The sequence below is a fragment of the Rhineura floridana genome, chromosome 1 (assembly GCF_030035675.1).
Source record: "Rhineura floridana isolate rRhiFlo1 chromosome 1, rRhiFlo1.hap2, whole genome shotgun sequence".
NCBI lineage: Eukaryota > Metazoa > Chordata > Lepidosauria > Squamata > Rhineuridae > Rhineura > Rhineura floridana.
This window is the reverse complement of record NC_084480.1, coordinates 23,536,316-23,559,619: the sequence shown is the minus strand read 5'-3', so window position 1 is coordinate 23,559,619 and position 23,304 is coordinate 23,536,316. Positions and strand designations below refer to the sequence as shown.

Here is a 23,304-nt window from a genome sequence, read left to right as displayed (position 1 = left end):
TTCTTTTGTTGCCAGTATTGTGCTAATTTGCGTCTTTTTTTTTTAACCAGCTGCATTTCTTCAAAATGAAAGAGATCAGTTTACAGACACTATTCTGAATCCACGAATAATGTCACTTTGGCCCTTATCCTATGTGTCTATGGTATCAGTTTGAAGAAGGCATCTCCCTAGAACTGCAGCTGCACAATAGGGAAATGAGGGCCTTGGAGGGCATATCTGGGACCAAACGCCTCCAGTTCACCACCTCATAGAATCATGGTATACTTGAGTTGGAAGGGGCCTATAAGGCCATCAAGTCCAACCCCCTGCTCAATGCAGGAATCCAAATCAAAGCATTCCCAAAAGATGACTGTCCAGCTGCCTCTTGAATGCCTCCAGTGTTGGAGAGTCCACCACCTCCCAATGGTAATTGGTTCCATTGTCGTATGGCTCTAACAGTTAGGAAGTTTTTCTCCTTCAGTCCTTCTCACATTCAGGTCAGCCTTGAACTGAGATCAGGGGAAAGTATCTTGACGACAATAACTCCATTTGAAGGCAGGTGGATAAGCCACCTAATCGTTTTTTTATTTGAATAATTTTATTAATTTTCCAAAAAATAAACGATACATCCATTGAGAGTAAGGGGTAAGCAACAAATATGTAAAATAAAATTTCCCGCACTTAATATAAAAAGCAAATAATCAGTTATTATTATTTGGTCACCTTTATAAATTCCATAAATTTTGAAAAGCCTTGGGAACCTTATTTTTATTGCCTGCTACATTAGTATATGTAATAAAACTCCCCCACTCTGCCACAAAAGAATTTTTACAGTTCTGTCCTTTCGCCATCTTTAGCTTCTGTGATAATTTCTCTATTTAGGCTAATTGCCAGACTTTACTATACCACAACAAAATACATATATCCTTCTGATCCTTCCAAAATCGTACTATTAATAACTGGGCTGCAACTAAAAGAAACCTAATCAATTGTTTATCCTTAAGGGTGTGGTTTCCATTCAAAAATAGATTTAACAGGGCTAATTCTGGAGTTTTATGTATTGCCTGCTTTGTGATTTTTTTCTATTTCCGTGAACATCGAGTCCCAACTTTCAGCCACTTTAACACATGTCCACCACATGTGGGGGAAAGAACCTTTCTCTGAGCATCCTCTCCAGCACAGAGGGGAGATGGTTTTATTAATATGTGACAATTATTAATATGCAACTACTTGACTGGGGTAAGATTCCATTTTTGCACCACTTTAACCTTAGTTCCTTTGTGGCCGCTGATATTGAATGGTATGGAAATTTGGTCCACAGAGTTGTCCATGTTGCTTCTTCCATCTCTAAATTCCATTCCACCTAATAGTTACCCATCAGTTGTGTCTGGGATGGGGAACCTCAGGCCCAGAGGTTGCATGTAGATTCCAGACCTCCCTGTCTGGCCCTCAGGATTCTCCCCAGGCAACACTCCCTTCCTAGCCATGATCCGCCTCTTCTCAGGCCACACCCTTCAGCAAGCCACACCCTCTACTTTGCACCCTCCTTGGGTGTTTCCGCCTGGTTGCAATGTGTCCTTGAACTCAGATAAAGTTTCTTGCTTGCCTGGATGGAGGGTAGAGAGGGATGTGCGAGTGAATTACCGTTTTGTGGCTCCATCCACTTCGGCTATTGGCACCGCCCACCACTGCCATGTGGCCCTTGGAAGGTTGTATAGAAGGTAAAGTGGCCCTTGGGCTGAAAGTGTTCCCCAGTCCTGAGTTGTGCCCTGACAGGTGAGCAGGTCAGCATATGCTACGGTACGTGGTTTACCTACACTGCAGAAATTGAAAACGCTGACACCGTACTCCAAATTCCCTCAGTTAGAGCTATCTAGACCTGTCACCATTTTTATTGGCATTCTGACTTCAGTTCCCCATTAGCTCTCTCAACAAAAGCAAGTGGAATTTCTTTCCATGCACAAAAGGAGAGGGGGGACCTGCTGGGGACGTGAAACCTGGTGAGTCTCAATGATTAAAGGGCTGCAGAATGCAGAGGCACAAAATGGGCCTTGCAGATGATGAGCTAAAAACTCTGTTATTGCTGCTTGCAAACAGAAATGAGCTCCAGGGAACAATCTATACCAGCCGTCTAGCTGCTGACATAATTTCCTTGGCAAAGTCTTTAAACGTTCTATCAGGCCATTGCAAGCACCTGAACTAATGCAATCACCTTTTGCGTTTAAAGTCATTTGGAAACATCATTAGCTGGACTAAGCTTTTTTTTAAAAAAAACTGTTTTATTTCCCTCTCTTTCCTTCTCTCAGCCTTAAATCTAAGCCGGGTCCTACAACATCTCAGCCCTGAGTCTGTTGTCAGTGTTAAGTCCTCAGTACTGGAGCCCAAAATATCTGGAAGGCTGCAGGTTCCTCCTGCTGGGAACATATGAAGGTCCTTATACCAAGGCGGAGCATTGGTCCATCTTGTTCCATATTGTCTGCACTGACTGGCAGTGGCTCTCTAGGCTTCCAGACAGGAGTCTCTCCCAACCGTACCTGGAGATGCCAGGGATCGAACCTGGGACCTTCTGACTACAAAGTGGATGCTCTAGCACTGAGCTACAGCCCTTCCCCCAAATGCTAAAGAGAGGTAAACACATGAGTATCTACATCAAGGATGGGGAAGCAGTGGCCTTCCAGATGTTGGACTACAACTCCCACCCTCCTTGCCCATAGACCATGCTGGCCGGGGCTGACTGGAGTTAGAATCCAACAACATCTGGAGGGCCACATAGATCCCCATTACTGATCTATAGGCAGCTTTTCACAACCTTTGGGTCCCAAGACGTTGCTAGACTACAGTTCTCATAATTCCTGAGCACTGGCCACGCTGGCTGGGGTTGATGGGAGTTGTAGTCCAACAGTGTCTGGGGACCCAAAGGTTGGGAAAGGCTGCTGTAGAGTACCTTTTCCTGTGCAGTAAGTAATCGCAGGCAGCTGCCACACATCTTAAAATCATGGAAGGGCCACAAAGTCCACCACCTTACTGATGCAGGAAATCCACAAAAAGAGCAGCAACTAGGTGGTCATCCAGCCTCTGTTTATAAACCTCAGACAAAGGGAAGGCTGCCACCTTTTGAAGCTATCTGTCCCATTGTCAAACAGGTTGTACCATCAGAACATTCTTTTTTTAAAAAATGTTTAGTTCTAAATCAGGTGTAGTGAACCTGTAGCCCTCCAGATGTTGCTGAATTACAACTCCCATCAGCCCCAGCAAACAAGGCCAATAGCCAGTTTTTCTTGTAACCTAGAATCATAGAATTGTATAGTTGGAAGGGGCCTATAAGGCCATCGAGTCCAACCCTCTGCTCAATGCAGGAATCCCAATCAAAGCATGCTTGACAGGTGGCTGTCCAGCTGCCTCTTGAAGGCCTCCACTGTTGCAGAGCCCACCAGCTCCCTAGGTCATTGGTTCCATTGTCATACCACTCTAACTGAGGAAGTTTTTCCTGATGTCCAGTCAAAATCTGGCTTCCTGCAACTTGAGCTCATTATTTATTTATTTTATTTATTTAGTTGGGTTTGTATACCGCCCTTAGCAAAATAGCTCTCAGGGCGGTTGACAACATGAGATAAAATACATAGATCATAACAATAAATCACTAAACATATACAATACAAAAGAAGAAAAGTACAATGAAACAAAATAGGAGATAATTAGGATTAGTGTAACACGATTCAAACGATACGATTAAAATGATTAAAATGCCTGGGAGCATAAAAAGGTCTTTACGTGGCGCCGAAAAGATAATAATGTAGGCGCCAGGCGGACCTCTTCGGGGAGGCTATTCCACAACTCGGGGGCCACCACAGAGAAGGCCCTAGATCTAGTAGCCACCCTCCGGGCCTCACAATGAGTTGGAACCCGGAGGAGGGCCTTCGATGTCGAACGTAGTGAACGGGTAGGTTCATAGCGGGAGAGGCGTTCCATCAGGTATTGCGGTCCCACGCCATGTAAGGCTTTATAGGTCATAACCAGCACCTTGAATCTCGCCCGGAAGCAAATAGGTAGCCAGTGCAGGCGAGCCAGAACAGGAGTTATGTGCGACGACCGACTGGTCCCCGTCAATAGTCTGGCTGCCGCATTCTGCACTAGCTGCAGCTTCCGAACTGTCTTCAAGGGCAGCCCTATGTAGAGCGCATTACAGTAATCCAATCTTGAAGTTACCAGGGCATGGACAACTGAGGCAAGGTCATCGCCATCCAGATAGGGGCGTAGTTGGGCTACCAAGCGAAGATGGTAAAACGCATTCCGTGCCACCGAGGCCACTTGAGCCTCAAGAGACAAGGAAGGGTCGAAAAGAACCCCCAAACTACGAACCTGTTCCTTCAGGGGGAGTGTAACCCCATCCAGGACAGGGTGCACATCCACCATCTGAGCGGGGAAGGCATTCACCAACAGTGTCTCAGTCTTGTCTGGATTAAGTCTCAGTTTATTAGCTCTCATCCAGTCCATTATCGCGGTCAGGCAACGGTTCAGCACATCAACAGACTCACCTGAAGAAGATGAAAAGGAGAAATAGAGCTGCGTGTCATCAGCATACTGATGGAAACGCACTCCAAAACTCCTGATGACCGCACCCAGAGGCTGCATGTAGATGTTGAAAAGCATGGGGGACAAAACTGACCCCTGAGGGACTCACTGGATTCATCTGTCACAACATCGGAGTCTAAGTCCCCACGGATGCAAGCAATCTTGCCTTGAAAGTGTCCAGCAATTTCGTTGCAGCGGGCTTCAGATGTTTCTATATTATTCCGTGTGCTGTCCTCTGGGACAATCGAGAAGAGATCCTGGCCCTCCTTTGTGTGGCAACCTTTCGAGTACCTGAGCAGTACTATCATGCCTCCCCTCAGTCTTCTCTCCTCAAGGCTCAATATGCCCAGTTCTTTCAGTCTTTCCTCATAGGGCTTTGTTTCTAGTCCCCTGATCATTCTCATTGCCCTCCTCTGACCCTGTTCTAGTGTGTCTGCATCCTTCTTAAAGTGTGGTGTCCAGAACTGGAGACAGTACTCAAGATGAGGCCTAACCATTGACAAATAGAGGGAAACCAATACTTCACGTGATTTGGAAACTATTCTTCTGTTAATGCAGCATAAAACAGCATTTGCCTTTCTTGCAGCCATATTGCACTGTTGACTCATGTTCAGCTTGTGATCAATAACAATCCCAAGATCTTTTTCGCTTGTAGTATTGCTGAGCCAAGTATCCCCTCCCAGCTTATAACTGTGCATTTGGTTTCTTTTTCCTAGGTGTAGAACTTTGCAGTCATCCCTATTAAATTTCATTCTGTTGTTTTCAGCCCAATGCTCCAGCCTATCAAGATCCCTTTGAATTTTGTTTCTGTCTTCCACGGTATTAGCTATCCATCCCAATTTTGTATCATCTGCAAATTTGATAAGCATTCCCTGAACCTCCTTATCCAAGTCATTAATAGAAATGTTGAAGAGCACTGAGCCCAGGACCGAGCTCATTACCTCCCCCCAGTTTGAGAAGGAACCATTGATAAGCACTCTTTGAGTATGATTCTGTAGCCAACTGTGATTCCACCTGATAGTTGTTCCATCCAGCCCACATTTAGCTAGCTTGCTAATCAGAATGTCATGGCGCATTTTGTCAGAAGCCTTGCTGAAGTCGAGATATATTATGTTCGCAGCATTCTCACAGTCTACTAGGGAGCTTACCTGATCAAAAAATGAGATAAGATTAGTCTGGCAGGATTTGTTCTTGATAAATCCATGTTGGCTTCTAGTAATCACTGCATTGTTTTCAAGATGCTTTCTAACTTGTACCCATAGGTTCTGATCCCAACCTCTGGAGAAACAGAAAACAAATTTCCTCCCCTGTCTATATGGCACCCCTCCAAATATTTGCCATTTATTTATTCATTACATTGTGGCTGGTGACTGCATGTCAGTAGGAGCAGTGAAATCCATTCTGGGTTTTAGTCTGAACTCTCAAGGAGCTCTGCAAGGTATTTCCAGCATCATGGACAGCTCCTTAAAAGTTTGGACTAAAACCAAGAACATATTCCACTGCCCTGCTGACATGGAACCACCGGCCACCACTGATTACATTTATACCCTGTCTTTTCTCCAAGGAGCTCAAGGACACGTTCTCTCCCCCTGCCCCCTCTTTTGTCCCCATAGCAACATGTTTCCTCCCTAACAATTTTACCCCCATCCCCCAATTTTATCCTCATAACAACATTTTAAGGTAGGTTAGGTTGAGAGATGGTGACTGGACCAACATCCCCCAGAGAACCTCAGTGTTCTCTTCAGTCCTAGTTGCTGAAGTTTGTTATATATAGCAATGGAGTGCAGGAATTGTATAGTTTGGCAAGACTGGTGGTTGAAAGAACAAAGAAACTTAAGGTTTATTACTCCTGGGAAACAAACCCATTCTGAGTACAGGCATAGATGTGGCCGTTATGGAGGCAAGAGGTTAACCCTAACTCTAAGAAGAAGGAGGAACTAACCCTGAGAAAAAAAAACCCTGCATGTCAACCAGTAGTTACTAAAGAAGGAATCAGCAAAGGAAGAGTAGGCTGCCTTTCTTTCTATCTCCACCCCCCCCCAGTGGTTTAGGTTACTTGTTGCCAGCATTTGTGCTTTACTTCCGACACTGCTCTGGCACTTTAAGCACTACGTTACACCACCGAGTGCTATGAGTCCTTAAGCAGGAGTGGGGCGCTTGGGAGAGTCAGCCCCCCCTTTATTTATTTGTCACATCTGTATCCTCCATGTCTTCCTTCAAAGTTGCTCGGGGAGTCCCCCTCCCCCCCTTTTTAACTTTCCCATTGGTTCTGAGAGAGACAGTGATTAGCCCAAGGTTACCTAGTGAGCTTCGTGACAGTGGAGATTGAACCCAGCTCTCCGCAGAGTAGTGAGATGTAAGTTGGATGCCAGTTGTATCAACTTGATTCAGTTCAACTACCTTTCCACTCCACCTGGATTGTCTTCCTTGGAATGCTGTTTCAGCCTTGTGATCCGAGAGGAAATTTAAGCCATTGTTGACCCTCAAGATGGATATTCATGCAACTTTAATTTCTCTTTATAAATGTGAGTTAACCTTCCACTTGCTAGAATGGATCAAGATGTGTACACGGCACATGCAAGGAAGGAAGAGTACCACACATTCAGTGTGACTCCCTTTTGAGTGTACCTACATGACATGTGTTCATTGCATTAACACTCTACTCGTTTAGGTGTTCCACTTCGAACATCTGAAGTTTACACCTAAAAAATGTAACGCGTGAACTGGCCCTTAGTGTTTGATGATGTGGGAGTCCCCTGAGATTTGGGGTTGGAGGCTTCACTGGGCACTCCAGTGGTGTCTCCTTCATGCCATTGTACTCACTTTTTAATTTTAACAATAATATAATTATTGTCACAGCCCGTTTCTGCTGTTTGGTGCTCAGGGTGCGATCCACAGAAATGCATTGAAATGGCATACTGTTGCATTAAGGAATTAATGTTAGCACCAGTTTTAGAACACTAAGGAGAGCAAGCAAAGGAAGAAAAGGAGATAGAAGCTTCACCAGGTTTGTGCGTTCCTTAATAGTTTAGTTTCCTTCTAGGACTTGCCCCAACGATTCAACCTGCCATATTTTGGCCATAATGGATCCATTTTCTTATTCCAAAATGCTGGAATGAATGACTGATAGTTTGATCTTGCATATCTTAGAAGCCCATTTAAAGGCTTGATTCCTACATTAACACAGTTCATCAGATAACTGCAGATGTGTCCAATTGACCTGAAGATTTGAAATGGTACAATTATTTATCACCTAATCCACTTTCACAGATCATTGCCTCTTGTCATGTGAGGAAATTGCCCACCATGGGAAACCAACTGAGAGGCTGCAAGCTTATTAAGTGTTTGTAGTTTTGGTGACCCACATGAACTGTGAGGGTATTTCACACTGACACTTCCCAGCATAGCACTGAAATCAAGACCAGAGGAAACTCCACTGTAGACATTGTCTTAAGCAGAGCTGCTTTTATGATAAATAGAAATATCCTGTTCTTGCTCTGCAGAGCAGCTCACATATGGTTCCCAGATGGTCTTTCATCCACCTCACTTACAAGGCCAGGCCTGCTTAGCTTCAGTACTACAATGGCATCATGTGCCTGCAGGCCATCCTCTGTTATAGATTTGCAAGGGAGAGAGCTACTCTTTCCTGTGCACCTGGTAGGGACAGCCTAACCATGAAACAACAACATGAAAGGGATAGACCATAACTCAATAGCAGTGCTTTGCCTGCAGAAGACTTTGGGTTCAATTCCCGGTATTTCCAGTTAAAGGAGGAATAGAAAACTTGTGACTCTCCAGAAGCGGCTGGATAGCAACTTCCATCATCTCTGAGCACTGGCCATACTGGCTGATGGGAGCTGGATTCCAAAATATGTAGAAGGCCACAGATTCTTCATCCCATGAATTCAAAGGATCTCAGATAGCAGGTGCTGGGGAAAAAACCCTACCTGAGACCTTGGAGAGCTGCTGGCAATCAGTGTAGGCAGCACTGGGGTGCATGGACCAGAGATCTGACTCTTTGCAAGGCAGCTTCATATCTTCATAGGAAGCAGTCACCTTGGGCAAGGAATTCAGAAGGTGGTGCCGTTTTTTCTGCCTTCAGTTTCTATTTCTGTATACTATTAAAAACAACAACAGTAGCAACTCTGAAACAGGAGCATCCTTTTTTACTTTTCACTTCAGGTGTGAAAATATTTAAGACTAGCACTTGTATGAAGTTAAAAACGCGCAGCTCCAACAAAAGGAGTATCTATTAATGTAAAAATGTTCAATAAATGTAAGTCTCTAAAAATGTGTAAAGTAATGCTCTGTGATTCCATATTTCCTAATCCCCTCCCCCTCTGCATTTATTTGCTGTTTTTATTGGGTCGGGGAGGAATCAATTTATTTTTGATCCTATAGTAACGGCTTGCTTCATATTAATCATATTTGCTATTTTTAAAGCACTTTCAAAACAAAGTGCTGTACTAAGTAAAAATGAAGACAGGCCCAGCTGGAAGGCTTACAACCTGATAATAATTGTTTACTTCAAAGATTCTTGAAAACTTTTTAAGGTCGCGATTTGCCGGGCCTTTTTGTTTCTGGGGTGGGGGAACTGCGGAGTGGTTGCATTTGGTGAGGACAGACCCAAGATGTTTTGTTGCCTGGGGAGAAGAACAAGAATTGTAGCCCCAAACAAGATGGTCCTCCCCACATTTAGCATCCTCCACTACTTTTGAGGGCAGCAGGCTGGCTCTGAGGGCACACACAGCAGTGTCCACCAACATCTTACCACTCCCAGCCTCTACCACGTGAGGCAGCCGCCTCACTCTGCCTAAATATCTCGTCTTAATAAGCTGAGGTACAAACAAGTCTCATTTCCCGACATGCAGCCTCTCCTCTTTGTTCAGGCAAGAAAACAAGCCCAGAAGTCTTCAGTTAACTACTTCCAAGCTGGGAAACTGTGGTTAGCAGCTTCTGAGCAAAATCCAACATTAAGCCAGCTTTAAACCACAGCATCATATCCTGGCTTGTTCAGGAGCCATTAGCCATAGTTTGGACATAGCAGGAAACTATACTTAAGACTTCTGGGCTTGTTTACCTTACAGTATGAAGGCAGGAGTGAAGCAGGGGCATGTGGGGACATAGGATTTGTTCATCTCTTGGATCATCTGAATATGGCCATTATTGGAAACTGAGTCCCTGCCAAAAAACTGTGGATTTCATGTCTTGATGTCCCGATGCTGAGCCTTAATCTTGCTCTCACCAGAAGCCCCAATTTATTCATTCATTTATTTAAAGAATAATCACACCTTATAAGGAGTTTTCAAGGTGACTTACAAAATAATAAGATAATAAAACAAAAATACAACAGAAAACAATAAAAGCAACAGGTGAAACAGCAAATAAAATTTGCAGACTGGCATCCTTTTTGGCAAGGTTTTCTTCAAATATATTCCAACTGTGCATTTTATGTATTTTTTTTGAACACAGTTTAAAAAAAAAGTCCAAACCTATTGAACTGCTAATAACAGAATATTTTTAGCATAGGTTGTGTTTTTACTTGGGAGAACAAATAACATTCCCTTTTGTTTTATTAATAATGGAATTTGGTGCTTTTAAAATCAAGGGATTTAATGGTACTGCCTTGAGCCAAGTACGATTCAAGCTTTCCTACTTAGTCCTGGCCAGACATACCCTCTCAGCAGCTGTATAACACACACTTGCAATTCAATATGTAGATGGGTTCCAAAGATAGATGTATATTTCTGACACTCAATGGATTCCTGACTTCAGCAGATAACTCTTGAGAGCAGCATGAAATTAACAAATGTTATTCTCACTTAAGGGCTGTTATATAACATAGATAACCCATTTTCACACATAATGAGACAGAAAATGATATTCCTGCCACTTTGAACACTGTTTAATTGTTTTTGTAGCATATGCACATGGATATTTAAGCTCCTTTTAAATGCAGATTTCAGCCAGATCTCTTTATATGATCCAAAAGGAAGGCACGCTCAGGGGAAAGAGACTCACGTGTCAGAAAAAGTACCATAGGGCATGATCCACTTAAAGTTAAGCACTCTTAGGCTTCAGTCCTACTTACCTGGGAGCAAGTTCCATTGACCCTCCGTGGCGCAGAGTGGTAAGCGGCGGTAACACAGCCGAAGCTCTGCTCATGGCCGGAGTTCGATTCCAACGGAAGAAGGAAGTCGAATCTCCAGTAAAAGGGGTTGAGGTCCACTCAGCCTTCCATTCATCCGTGGTCGGTAAAATGAGTATCCGGCATATGCTGGGGGGTAAAGAAAGGCCGGGGAAGGAACTGGCAATCCCACCCCATATATACGGTCTGCCTAGTAAATGTCGCAAGATGCCACCCTAAGAGTTGGAAACGACTCACACTATAAGTGCAGGGACACCTTTACTTTTTTTTAAGTTCCATTGAACTAAACAGGACTTGCTTTTGAGTAAATATGTATAAAATTGTGCTGTTACCTGAACATAGGAAGCTGTATGGGAGGCCATTGGTTTAATTCATTCAGTACTGTTTGCTCATTCAATACTGTTAACGCATTCAATGCTAGCAGCAACTCTCCAAGATCCTTTTTAGGTGGAGATGCTGTGGACTGAACCTGGGACTTTGTGCAGGCAAACCATGTGCTCTCACTCTGAGGTTTACCCCCCTCAGTGGGAGAGTTAGAGCAAAACTGCATGTTTTGAGATATGTGTTTCTGCTGCGCAAACCAGTATGTCTTTCTCCCCTGATAATGAGTAGTAAAGGGAAATCCTTGACATTGTGGTGGAGAAACATAGAATACTGTAGCATCCCATCACGACTTCTCTGTTATAGGGTAAGCAAGGAAGAGGAGCTAGGAGGCTGTTGTTTTCAGTGACAGCCATGCATCTGCCATAACATTTTGCCAGTGAGCACGTGCCTAAATCTGTCCCATTGAAAGCAGTGGGATTTAAATGTGTTTACCCTCTGCCGGATTTTGCTCAGAGGTTTCGTTCAGGGCACAGTGATTTTATTTATGTATAGATGGTTTAACTCAGAGGTAGCCAGACTTGTGGGATATACTGTTTTCTGGGCCAAAGACCAGAGCAAAATAATGATTTGGGGGTGTAAAGACAGATGTAAAATGGCTTATTAGCCAATTGCCTACAGCACCCCACAAGCCATACACTGAGATAACCTGCATTTATAAGTACACATCTATATGTGATCAGGGATTCTGACATACAGCTCTACAACTGGCCACCAGACTCCACGAAGTTCAAGTCAAAGGCAACCAATTAATACTATGTTAGGAATACTGAAGCCAAAAGGTAAATGATTAGCACAAGACCAGCCATGGCAGATTTTTTTTGCGAGGGTTTCCGATTACCAATAATATAACAACTGCAAGTAAAAATGTGTGTTAAGCTGAAATCTATCTGCAGGCACATTAGATCTTGATCTTCCTTCTGCCTGTCTCTGTTTTGACCCGCCTTTCCTTCCAATTCAAAAACCTCAAGATAGCTTACAAAAAGGTTGCGGTCCACAAAAATCAGTGGAATTTAAACCTGCATGGGTGGCAAGTATTGCTATAAAAGGATTGGTTGTAGAAGGTGATTAGCCACTCAAACACATAACTGTTCAGCAAGAAGTTAATTTAGTAGCTACTTTCTCCAAACATCTTGTGAAACTAAGGGCCCCTCCATGTATCTTTTATGGGTAAATTCTGCAACATGGCATTGACGCAATGACAGTACATTATTGGTGGATTTCTACTGGACTGTACACACACAATTCTGCTTTAGTAGTTGTTCTGCAATGCTTCCCCAGGGTTACCACGTTATTGCTGCCTGGAGGGGCAATCTTGTGCAACAAAAGCGTGACAACTACAACAAAAACAACACTCCAGAACATTTGCGGTATGAAAAGTTACAGGATTTCAACAAGTCATGCACCGATTACAAACGAATCAGATAGTCTGCTCCAAAACTTTTGCAGTCACAAACAGTATTGAAAATGGGATCACTTATAACCACCCCATACTATTATGACCACAACTCTTCAAGAATGCGCAATAAAAAAGATGTCTGGAGGGGGCCCCTACATGTAGAATGACTTCAGAGCACTCTTGGTCTTCTTTAAAGTTGTTGCATGCTATGTCATTCAGTAACTGAATTAAAGATGAACTATGGAAGCATTCAGGAACAGAAATCATCAGCAAGGGGCTCTGAGGATTGTGGCTTGGGCTGGGGAAGAGGGTACACTCCTGGCCAGAAACAGATGGGGAAGAGAATTCACCAGCCTTCCCCAGGCTGGTGTCATCCAGATATTTCAAACAATGACCATGCTGGCTGGGGCTGATGGGAGTTGTAGCCCCAAAACATCTGGAAAGTACCAGATTTGGGAAGGCTGAGCTAGACCAAGTGACAAGAAAGAAGGTGACCAGATTTGGGGACACCAAAGGAGCCGGTAGTGCTAAAGGAAGAAACAGAAGTGAAGGGGATTCCAGGGGTTTATGGGTATAGGAAACATGGTGGCAATTGGATCTGTCTGTCTGTCTAAATCTAATCTAATCTAATCTGTGGTTTTGCTCAAGGTTTAGACATATTGGCTTCAATTCCTGTATGTATAATCCACAGCCACTATAAAATGTAAGGTGGTATTTTTGTATGTCACTTGCCAAAGGTAGTAGAGATCAGGGTTTTGTTTGTGTTGTCAAGTGAGGCACGTCTGAGATAGCACCACTGTGCTTCTCACTACTGTACATTTATTTATTTATTTATTTAAAATATTTCTGTCCCGCCCTTCTACCCTACAATAGGGCACTCAGGGCGGCTACAATAAAAACGCATACATACATAATAAAATACACAATAAAAACACAAAACGTTACAGTAGATTAAAATGCATAAAATACTATTAAAATACATAAAATGCATTATGCACATACATACATAAAATGCAATCATGCATACGCATATAAACATGCATGTATATATGTGCATGCACGTATAAAAAAGTGAGACTAAAAGAACTTAAGATTTAAAAATGAAGAATAAAAAGCTTAAAACAGTGTCAGGCTGACCCGTCAGTTCCAGCCAAAGGCTCTCTGGAACAAAATAATTTTGACAAGTTTCTGGAAGGCCAACAGGGAGGGAGCAAAACGGGCTTCTCGGGGCAGGGAATTCCAAAGTCTGGGAGCCACAATTGAAAAGGCTCTCTCCTGCGTGCCTGTCAGTCTAACTTCTTTCATTCCAGGCATGTAGAGAAGACCGGAGGTAGATGATCTTAGATGCAGGCTAGGAACATATGGACATAAGCGGTCCCTTAAGTAAACTGGTCCAAGGCCGTTTAGGGCTTTAAAGGTCAAAACCAGCACTTTGAATTGGGCTCGGAAACAAATTGGGAGCCAGTGGAGTTGATAAAGCACAGGGGTGATATGCTACATATGCACCTTCATACCCAACATATTTACCTTCCCTCCCTCATTACCTTGGTATGTGTTTGCCTCTAGTGTCCTGAGTCAAATAGCAGATGGTGCCATAATATCAAAGAGGCAGGCAGGCAATTAAGTCTGACTCTGTGCTGTAGCCTACCCTGGGGGCCCTCAGGGCTCAATGCAGGACAGTTGCAGGATCCCACTTCCTGTGCCACGTGCAGAAACCTGGCCAAGGGTTGGTCACATGCATGAAGGTGCATGATTTCCGGCTTAAATCATCTGGAATGATTTGCTCTGCAGACCATCTTTCTGCAAGAGAGCTGCCCATTATTGGCTTGGCCTGTGTAAGCTGATCAAGATGGGGAAGTTGGTCCTAATATCAGAATTCAGCTAGGAAGCCTTTAGCCTCCTATGATCATGTGATGGATGTTCCTCTGCCTGAGACCCTGGAGAGGTGCTGCCAGTCAGAGAAGACAATATTTGGCTACATGGACAGAGTCTGATCTGATATAAAGCAACCTGTTGTGCTCATATCAGCTGTGATTCTAGTATTTATATAACAAAGTGTGTGAGTATGGAGTGGGTGGGGGTGGGATGGATTAAATGGGGACAGAATGGTAAAATGCAGCTTTGCAATAAGCACCAGTGTTTCAATGGGTGACCCTGTATTATGGGACTTTTTATATATATATGAAGTGCCTTCTAGCCCTGGAATAGCATTACCATCACCTTCTGTAAACTGTTATATTCAATTATTGCAAATGTTCCTCTCTTTCACTTAAAATGATTCCTGGCTAAGTGCTTGGGGCTTGCTATCTGCTGAGTGCTGCCTGCTGCTGACAAGGAAGACATGCCAGAAGGCAACCATCTGGCTCTTACCACAAGCTCTTTTGCAGAAAAGTCCCCACCAAGTGCAGGAAAAAAAAGTTATTCTTGTAACCCCTGATGTGAGTTAGCATCTGAAGACTGAGCTGGATTTCTACCTAACAGCCTCCCAGCGCATCTTGCTCCAAACAAATTGCCACCAGCTTTGATATATTTGAGGAGGGCAAGAGCAAAGAAATTTGATACCTGGAATCAAGGTGTGCATGTTTTGCCCCAGTGGATATTGGGCCAGTTAGCCGTCGCTCTTGTGGTGCAGGGGCTTAAGGGGCCAGGGAAAATCAGAACATTACAGGTACCAATTTATGTTTAAAGTTATTTCATGGTATTTTTTCTTAGTGAGCAAATAGGAAAGATATTGCCTGTATACTTTTTTTCTTATATGTCTACAGGCAAGCCATCTTAAGACTTGCTTTAAAAAAAAAAGATGAAAATCCAGTGAGGGAGCTATAATATATCTTGAATGGGGTAGCCCACACCCCTGTTAATATCATTTTTTAAAAATCAAGATGGCGGAAAGGTGGTGTACTATGGAGGCTAAAATATGAGCTGTGAGTTGGAAAACCAGCTCTTCATATCTTAATCTCAGCCATGAATTCACCAGAGAACCACGAGCTCTTAGTTGTTTCATATCCCCAGATCAGGACTCCTCAGAGGCAGAGTCCTCTGTCAACTGTCCCACTCCCTGGTGCCGTCTCACCAGGTGTGGGTCTTGGGATACTAAAGCCTCCCCTGAGTCTGAAGGAGACACATCTGTTACCAGACTCTGGTGGCTGGTCCACAGATTCTTCAGGGGATCAAAAGAACCCTAAAGGGGGATCCCCACAGCTGGAAACCCCATGATCCTGAAGTAGCCAATGGCTGTAGCTGAAGGCACTGACCCTGTAACTAGCCAGTAAGTGGACCCTATCCCAGCTTTAAAACTAAGCCAGTTGTTCCAGGACCTTGCTGAGACAATTTAGATGGTTCACTTCAACCGCTGGAGAACTGTCCGTGGTCCTGAACTGACACCTTGGGCTCCCTCCAAGGTGCCTATGCCTTTGGAGCCAGGAACTTTTGGCTCCCCCTTTCTTGTATACACTCACATTTTGAAATAATTGCTCTTGCTCTCTCACTCCCTCTCCTTATAGCTCTTTATGTTTAAAGCAGATTTGTATTGCACAGCCCCTCATATAGGGGATGCCTTTAAATAGAGGGTGGTCCTCTGTAAAGTAGACCATGTGGCCATGCTGATTGCAGTGCTGCTGCTACCAAATAAGCCCATTGGGTTCCACCAACAGAAGTCACTTTCCTAAGGACACATCAAAGTTGCAGCTGGTCCTACTCAGGCCCCTCCATCCATTGGCAGTATAGGCATAGGAATAGAGACCGATCGAGCGTACAGATTTTTTTAAAAATAAGAGTTACTGAGATATTGTGCATGGAGGAGTGCTTAGTAAAAGTGCACTATAAATGCAAGCAATAATTTGAGGAAAAAAGGGAACATGCTTATTTAATATTAGATGACCATGCTTCCTCAAATTATTTATATTTGGCCCACTAATGGGGGGGCAGTGAAGAAATGTAGATCATAGAATCAAAATCATAGAATCATAGAATAGTAGAGTTGGAAGGGGCCTATAAGGCCATCAATGCAGGAGTCCAAATTAAAGCATACCCAACAGGTGGCTGTCCAGCTGCCTCTTGAATGCCTCCAGTGTTGGAGAGCCCACCACCTCCCTAGGTCATTGGTTCCATTGTTGTACCGCTCTAACAGTTAGGACATTTTTCTTGATGTTCAGCAGAAATCTGGCTTCCTGCAGCTTGAGCCCATTATTCCGTGTCCTGCACTAGGGATGATTGAGAAGAGATCCTGGCCCTCCTCTGTGTGGCAACCTTTCAAGAACTTGAAGAATACTTTCATATCTCCTCTCAGTTTTCTCTTCTGAAGGCTAAATATGCCCAGTTCTTTCAGTCTTTCCTCATAGGGCTTTTTTTCTAGTCCCCTGATCATCCTTGTTGCCCTCCTCTGAAACTGTTCCAGAATGATCATTTTCTTATTCTGTACCGTTTTATATTTCTGAAAACTGGCAGATTAAAATAGGGAGAGTACTATTACTTAAGCGAAAGTGCCCCAAGCTCACAAGTGCTGTACCAGGAGCTCAGTGCAGTGTCTCACACTATATCGTGTTACATCAGTGAATTATTACCATTATAGCAGGGATGGGGAACCTGTGGCCCTCCAGATGTGATTAGCCTACAACTCCCACCACCCTTGATCATTGGCCATGCTGGTTGGGCCAGATGGGAACGGAAGTCCAACAACAACTGGAAGGTTGCAAATTCCCCATCCCATCCCTGTGTTATGGTCTGTGAGACAGCACAGTGCCATGAAGAGAGAGTGAGTTTTCATCTCTACCATTGCTGTGGTCAATCTTGAAACATGGTCTGTGTGACGACTGGTTATTGTCACCTCTCCTGATCAATCTCTTGCATCAGTCCTGGGCCTGTGGCAGCAAAATAATAAGAAAGGGCACACTGTGTTAATGGCCATGTCCAACTGGCTATTCCACAGGTCATCCTGTCTATGGACTGAAAAGTCATAAAAATGGGGGTATATCACTGCAGTTGTCTCAATGAGTCCCTATGGACAGGCCAACCAAACAAAATATTTACTTCAGTAAATATAATTTCTTGTACCTGAATATTAACTTGAACAAATGCACTTCCATGATGTGAAATGGAAATCATATGTTTGCATTTAAGTATTTAGGAGATCACCAGCCTTTGACTATGAACCCTAATATTGCAAGCACCGAAGTTTCCTTAACTAGCAATAGAGAAGCAAAAGTATCTGAGGACACATATCTTTCCCCTTCTGACAAAAGAAAAGTCCTCTTTGCACATTCTGATCTGGTCTGCCAAATCTCAGCCAGAATGAGAACATAGATACAATTGGAAAGTGTTTTCTTCTAAATAAAAATGCAAGAACTCTGTGAAAATTCCTCTCCCAGCGAGAAGGCTGCCGGATATGGAAGATGACCATGACGAAGGGAACAGATGGGCTGGGAATCCAGATCACCGGTGGTCGAGGATCAAAGCGTTCTCCTCATGCCATCATTATTGCACGGGTGGAAGAAGGAGGCTCTGCTCACAGGTACTGTTTGCTCTGTTGTCATATTATGTCATCTAACAGTCCCACCCATGGATAACATTGGAAGTATAACACAAAAGAAGTAAATGAAAGCAATAGGCAGGCGCTAAATTATTTCTATAATATATTTATACCCCACTTTTTGGCAAAGATTGGCTCTCAAAACAGCTTACAATTCAAATCCAACACAGTAAAAAAGAGAACCAGTAAAATAATTACCTGGTGCTGTTGCAATAGTTGCCTTTCCTCACTGCCACTCCTGCCAAATCTCACCATTAAAACATTTTTCAAACCTTCCTCTTACTGAATGCTCCTTCAAGAGGCCCCACTAGAGCTCATCTGTGGACCCTCATCCAACCCACTATGCTAGCTGGATTCCTTCAAGTCTCACATCAGGATTTTAAGTTGATTGTATCTTCTGCTCCCTCTAGATTCTGAAGGGTTAGCAGTAAATACAACCAACTAAAAATCCTGATACGAGACTTGAAAGAATTAGCCAGTATAAGATTGTGCCCTTGCTCTGCCCCTGAAGCAACAATCCCAAAGGGATGACTCCCTTTGTTGTCTCCCTTTCAGGAGCATTCACCTGCCTGTGGCAGGTCTGTAAGTAAATAAATTGCCAGGAGCATCCTTGAGTACCTTGCCATTCCAGTTCTACCACCAGGAAAATCAGAAATATAGGAGAACTGAACATTTTTAATGTGGCTTATTTGGATAGCTGCAGACCACTAGCGTATTAAGATGGGTGGTGGTCACTTGTTTGTGAATGCCTTCATTCTTCATCCCTGACCATTGGTCTTGCTGGCTGAGACTGATGGGAGTTAGAGTCCAACAACATCTGGAGGGCCACAGTTCCCCACCTCTTCTATAAGGTTTTTTATTATTATCATTTCTGCCATTTTGTTCTGGCATCCCTACTCTGTTAACATATTGTACAATTCCCTCCCCACAATGAGAAATTAGATCAGGCACTCTGCACATAAGCTTCGGCATGGTATTAGTCCATACCTTGAATAAAAAGCCAACAGAAATTGGCCAATAAGCGACCCATTCCTTCCTGCGCAGATGGAGATGGTGCTAGGTGGTATTAGTGGAATGAGGCCATGCAGAGTTAACTTCTCCACAGGAAGGGAGTCAGTTAACTGCTCCACTGAAAATTTAATATTAAAGCTGACCTACTTACTAGTGACATCATTAGTGTTTATAAAGTGCTCTGAGACACTCCAGAGAGGGTGTTAAATAAACGTGGAGTGACTAGATTATTCATTATTAACAAAATGCAGACAGTGCCTCCTATGTTCAACTTGAAATTTCCCACCTGAAAGGAGGCGGATGGGGAAAAGATTTCCAAACAAAGCACTGGCATTTATATGTACTTTTTTAGATTGGGGACATGGAGGGGGACACCCAATTGTCAGAAAATATTTTAGCCAAAGCTACATTGTACTTTGCATTGTTCTTTGAGCATCAACATCAGAATATAACCTTTTCATGCAGTCTAATACCCTTTCAGAACTAGAAACATCTCCTTGAAACTGCAAAGTACTTTTTGTCCTTTTTTATTTCCTAGGGATGGTAGACTGAAAGTTGGTGATGAACTGCTAATGATCAATGGTCAGTCTTTAGTTGGCCTCTCCCATCAAGATGCTGTTGCTCTACTTCGGTCAGCTGAAGGACTTGTATACCTGGTAGTTGCAAGCAGGGTAGGTAATCCATAAGTGGTTTCAATCTTTTCAGGTGTGCACAGAAGATCCACTACTGCAAGCTGTGTTATGATAATGACCACTAGCTTAGATGGCTTTTTAAGAAACAGAAATTCAGCACCGACAAAATAAAGTGTATCTTTACCCAATGAATGAATAACTTGTGAAATTTGCTGCTCAAGGTTGGATGATGGCCGTTAGCTTAGCTGGATTTACAGAATTAATGGAGAGGAGGTCTCACAATGGCTAGCAGCCGAGCTATGTGAAGGTGAAGAAAGACATACATTCTAATGTGTGGTGGATGTGGCTTTGTAATACTTTTGCGGTATTCTGAGACATTTGTTTTGAGGGTAGAGAATGTATGTTCAAACCACTTCTGCCACATATTATTCTACTACATGAAACATTTTAATTATGAAAGTGCAAAATATACCTCTAATAATTTGCATCAGTACAGGAAAAGCAAACTAATTCGTTTTGATCTGTTAAAAACCCAGGTTCTCATCCCTTTTCTATTTCTTTGAATAACATCATGCATTCATTCACCATTATTTTAATTCCTAATCTTCCTTCAACATATTGTTTCACTAAATCCCAGTTTCTCACACTCACCAACTCTTTTCTTTCAGAATCCCATTAACTTGAGCTCCATAAACCTAATGGGGGGAAAAATCACAAAGCAAATTCTGTTTGTGGTAGTGTCCTTTTGTCTTGACAGCATGAGCAAGATGGTTGCAGCCACAGGGACAGCTAATAGTAGCAACTCAGCCCAACCATCATCAGACTTTTTAAAAAGTATTATATTTATATCCCATTTTTTTCCTCCAAGGACCCAAGGCAGCTTACAGAGCCCTCCTCCTCCTCTGCACTGTATGGCTCCAATGCAAGGTACTGTGAGAAGGAGGCAAGGAGGAGGGGCCTCAAATGAACATTCTGACCTGGGGATTCTCAGTGTCTTACAAAGGCCCTGCAATGATCACCTTCCAATATTATTATTGTTGTTGTTATTGTTGTAGTTATCTCCTGCCCAACCTCCCAGAAGGAGCTCAGGGCAACAAACAAGAGACAAAAGACCACAAACATCTGTAAAACATTTTTTTACAAAACTTCTTTAAAAACAAAGCATCTTAAAAGCATCTTTTAAAAATCTTTTTAAAAACCTTAAAAAGCAATTCTAACGCAGACACAGACTCTGATAAGGTCTCTACTTAAAAGGCTTGTTGAAAGAGGAAGGTCTTCAGTAGGCACCGAAAAGATAACAGAGATGGTGCCTGTCTAATATTTAAGGGGAGGGAATTCCAAAGGGTAGATCCCACCCCACTAAAGGCCCGCTTCCAATGCTTTACTGCCCTCTCATGTTGTTGTTGTTACATTTGTATACCGCCCCATAGCTGAAGCTCTCTGGGCAGTTTATAACAATTAAAAACATTAAAAACAAATATACAAATTTAAAAACACATTTTAAAAAAACAATTTAAAAAACACATGCTAAAATGCCTGGGACAAGAGGAAAGTCTTGACCTGGCGCCGAAAAGATAACAGTGTTGGCACCAGGCGCACCTACCTAGTCAGGAAGATCATTCCATAATTTGGGGGCCACCACTGAGAAGGCCCTCTCTCTTTTTGCCAGACTTCCAGCTTCCCTTGGAGTAGTCACCCGGAGGAGGGCCTTGGATGTTGAGCGTAATGTACGGGTGGGTAGATGTCGGGAGAGGCATTCCATCAGGTATTGTGGTCCCAAACCATATTTCTACCACTTGCTAGAACAGGGCTAAGGAGCCTTAATCTAGGGCCACATGCAGCCCTGTAGCCCCCTATCTCTGGCCCTCTCCATCTGACTTTTCCTAGGCCACCACTCTCCCAGGTCACACCCCCTCAGTAGCCCTGCTCCACTAACTCTGTTCCATTTCTTATTCCTGGCTGGAGTGTGACCTTGAACTGTAATGTCACTTCTTGCTTACCTGGATGGAAATATCTATATGTAGAAATTGCTGGTTTTTGCCTGCCTGGATTATAGCTTACTGTGCAAAGATAAGAGTCAAATCCATTGCCACCACTACTAACCACTGGCATGCGGCCCTCGGAATGAATGAATGTGGCTCTTGGGCAGAAAAGGTTCTCCAACCCCTGTGTTGGAATTTTTGTCTTTCTTCACATTAATGGAACTTGGGGAAGCCAACTACCAGATGCTGGTGTACTTGGCCAAGGGAGGATGGCCACCAGCTTAATGAAACTGGCATACGCGAGAGTATTTGTCCATGTAGCCCAGTATTGTCTGCTCTGACTGACAGCAGCTCTCCAGGGTCTGAGTCTTTCTTGTGGCCTCCAGTCTTTATCTGGAGATATCTGGGACTGAACCTGGCACTTTGTGGATGCAAAGCATGTACTCCACTAACTGATCTACGGTAGAGGTTTGTGCAGAGTATGGAGAAAGTTGAGAAAGTTTAGTGTTTCTCCATTGTCCAGATCTGGTTGCCAGATCTCAGAAAGAATATTTGGAAGCTGGAAAAAGTGCAAAATAATCAGGGTGCTGAAGCAACTTCTCAAAGAGGAAAGGGTAAAATGTTTGGGTTATTTTAGTTTAGAAAAAAAGGCAAGCAAGGGAGGACCTGACAGTGTTGTAAAATTATGCATGGTGTGTATTTTATTTATTTGTTTGTTTGTTTGTTTATTATTTGATTTATATCCCGCCCTTTCAGTAGGAGCCCAGGGCAGCAAACAAAAGCACTAAAAACGCTTTAAAACATCATAAAACAGACTTTAAAATATACTAAAACAATACATCGTTAAAAACTTTTTTAAAAAAAGCTTTGTGTAGAAAGCGGGTAGAGAAAAGTTTTTCTCCCTCTTTCATAATACTAGAACCTAGATTCATCCAACGAACCTGAATGTTGAGAGGTTCTGACCAGAGAAAGCGCATCTTCACACAGCACATAGTTAAAGCAGTGGAGATTTCTGCCACAAGATGTGGTAATGGCCACCAACAGCTTTTAAAGAGGATCAGAAAAATTCATGGACGAAAAGCTATCAATGACTAGTAGTCACAGTGGCTATATGCTCTCTCCAATCTCAGAGGCATCATGTCTGAATACCAGTTGCTGGGGAACATGATTGAGCTCATGTCATGCTTGAGAACTCCCAGTAGGCATTTGGTTAGCTGCTGCGGGAAATAGGATGTTGGACCAACTTTAGTCTGATGCAGCTGGGCATCTTATGTATTCTTGTGATCTCCCAAGGGCATCTCACTAAATGCTGCTGAAACAGAACACAAGACTGAATGGACCTTAGGGTGACCTACTGAGTTAGTTCTTATGATCTTAGGATGCAGTAGATGGTAACAATAATGTAAAGATGATAAAGCCTGATGAAAGAGCCCATGCATAATGGGTTCAAAATTTAAAACCCTGCCCAACGAGAGGGGGGAAAAAACACCTACCAAGATACCTTTGGGGGAAAGGCCTCAGCTCAGTAGTTAGAGCGTCTACTTTGCGTGCAGAAGATCTCGGGTTCAATCCCTGGCATCTCTGGGCAGGACAGGGAGGGACCCGTGTCTGAAATCCTGGAGAGGCACTGCCAGTCAGTGTAGACAAAACTGAACTAGATGGATCAATGTTCT

The 23,304-nt window shown here is 43.2% G+C and overlaps 1 protein-coding gene across 8 annotated transcripts in view; it reads left to right on the top strand.

Annotated features, from left to right (window-relative positions):
- PDZD2 (PDZ domain containing 2) overlaps positions 1-23,304 on the top strand; it is a 355,202-nt gene that overhangs the window by 239,110 nt on the left and 92,788 nt on the right. For all 8 annotated transcript variants that reach the window (XM_061615769.1, XM_061615750.1, XM_061615759.1 and 5 more), the window contains 2 exons: positions 17,846-17,988; positions 19,556-19,688. In XM_061615769.1, coding sequence (XP_061471753.1) covers positions 17,846-17,988; positions 19,556-19,688 — 276 coding nt within the window. The remainder of the gene's footprint in view (positions 1-17,845; positions 17,989-19,555; positions 19,689-23,304) is intronic.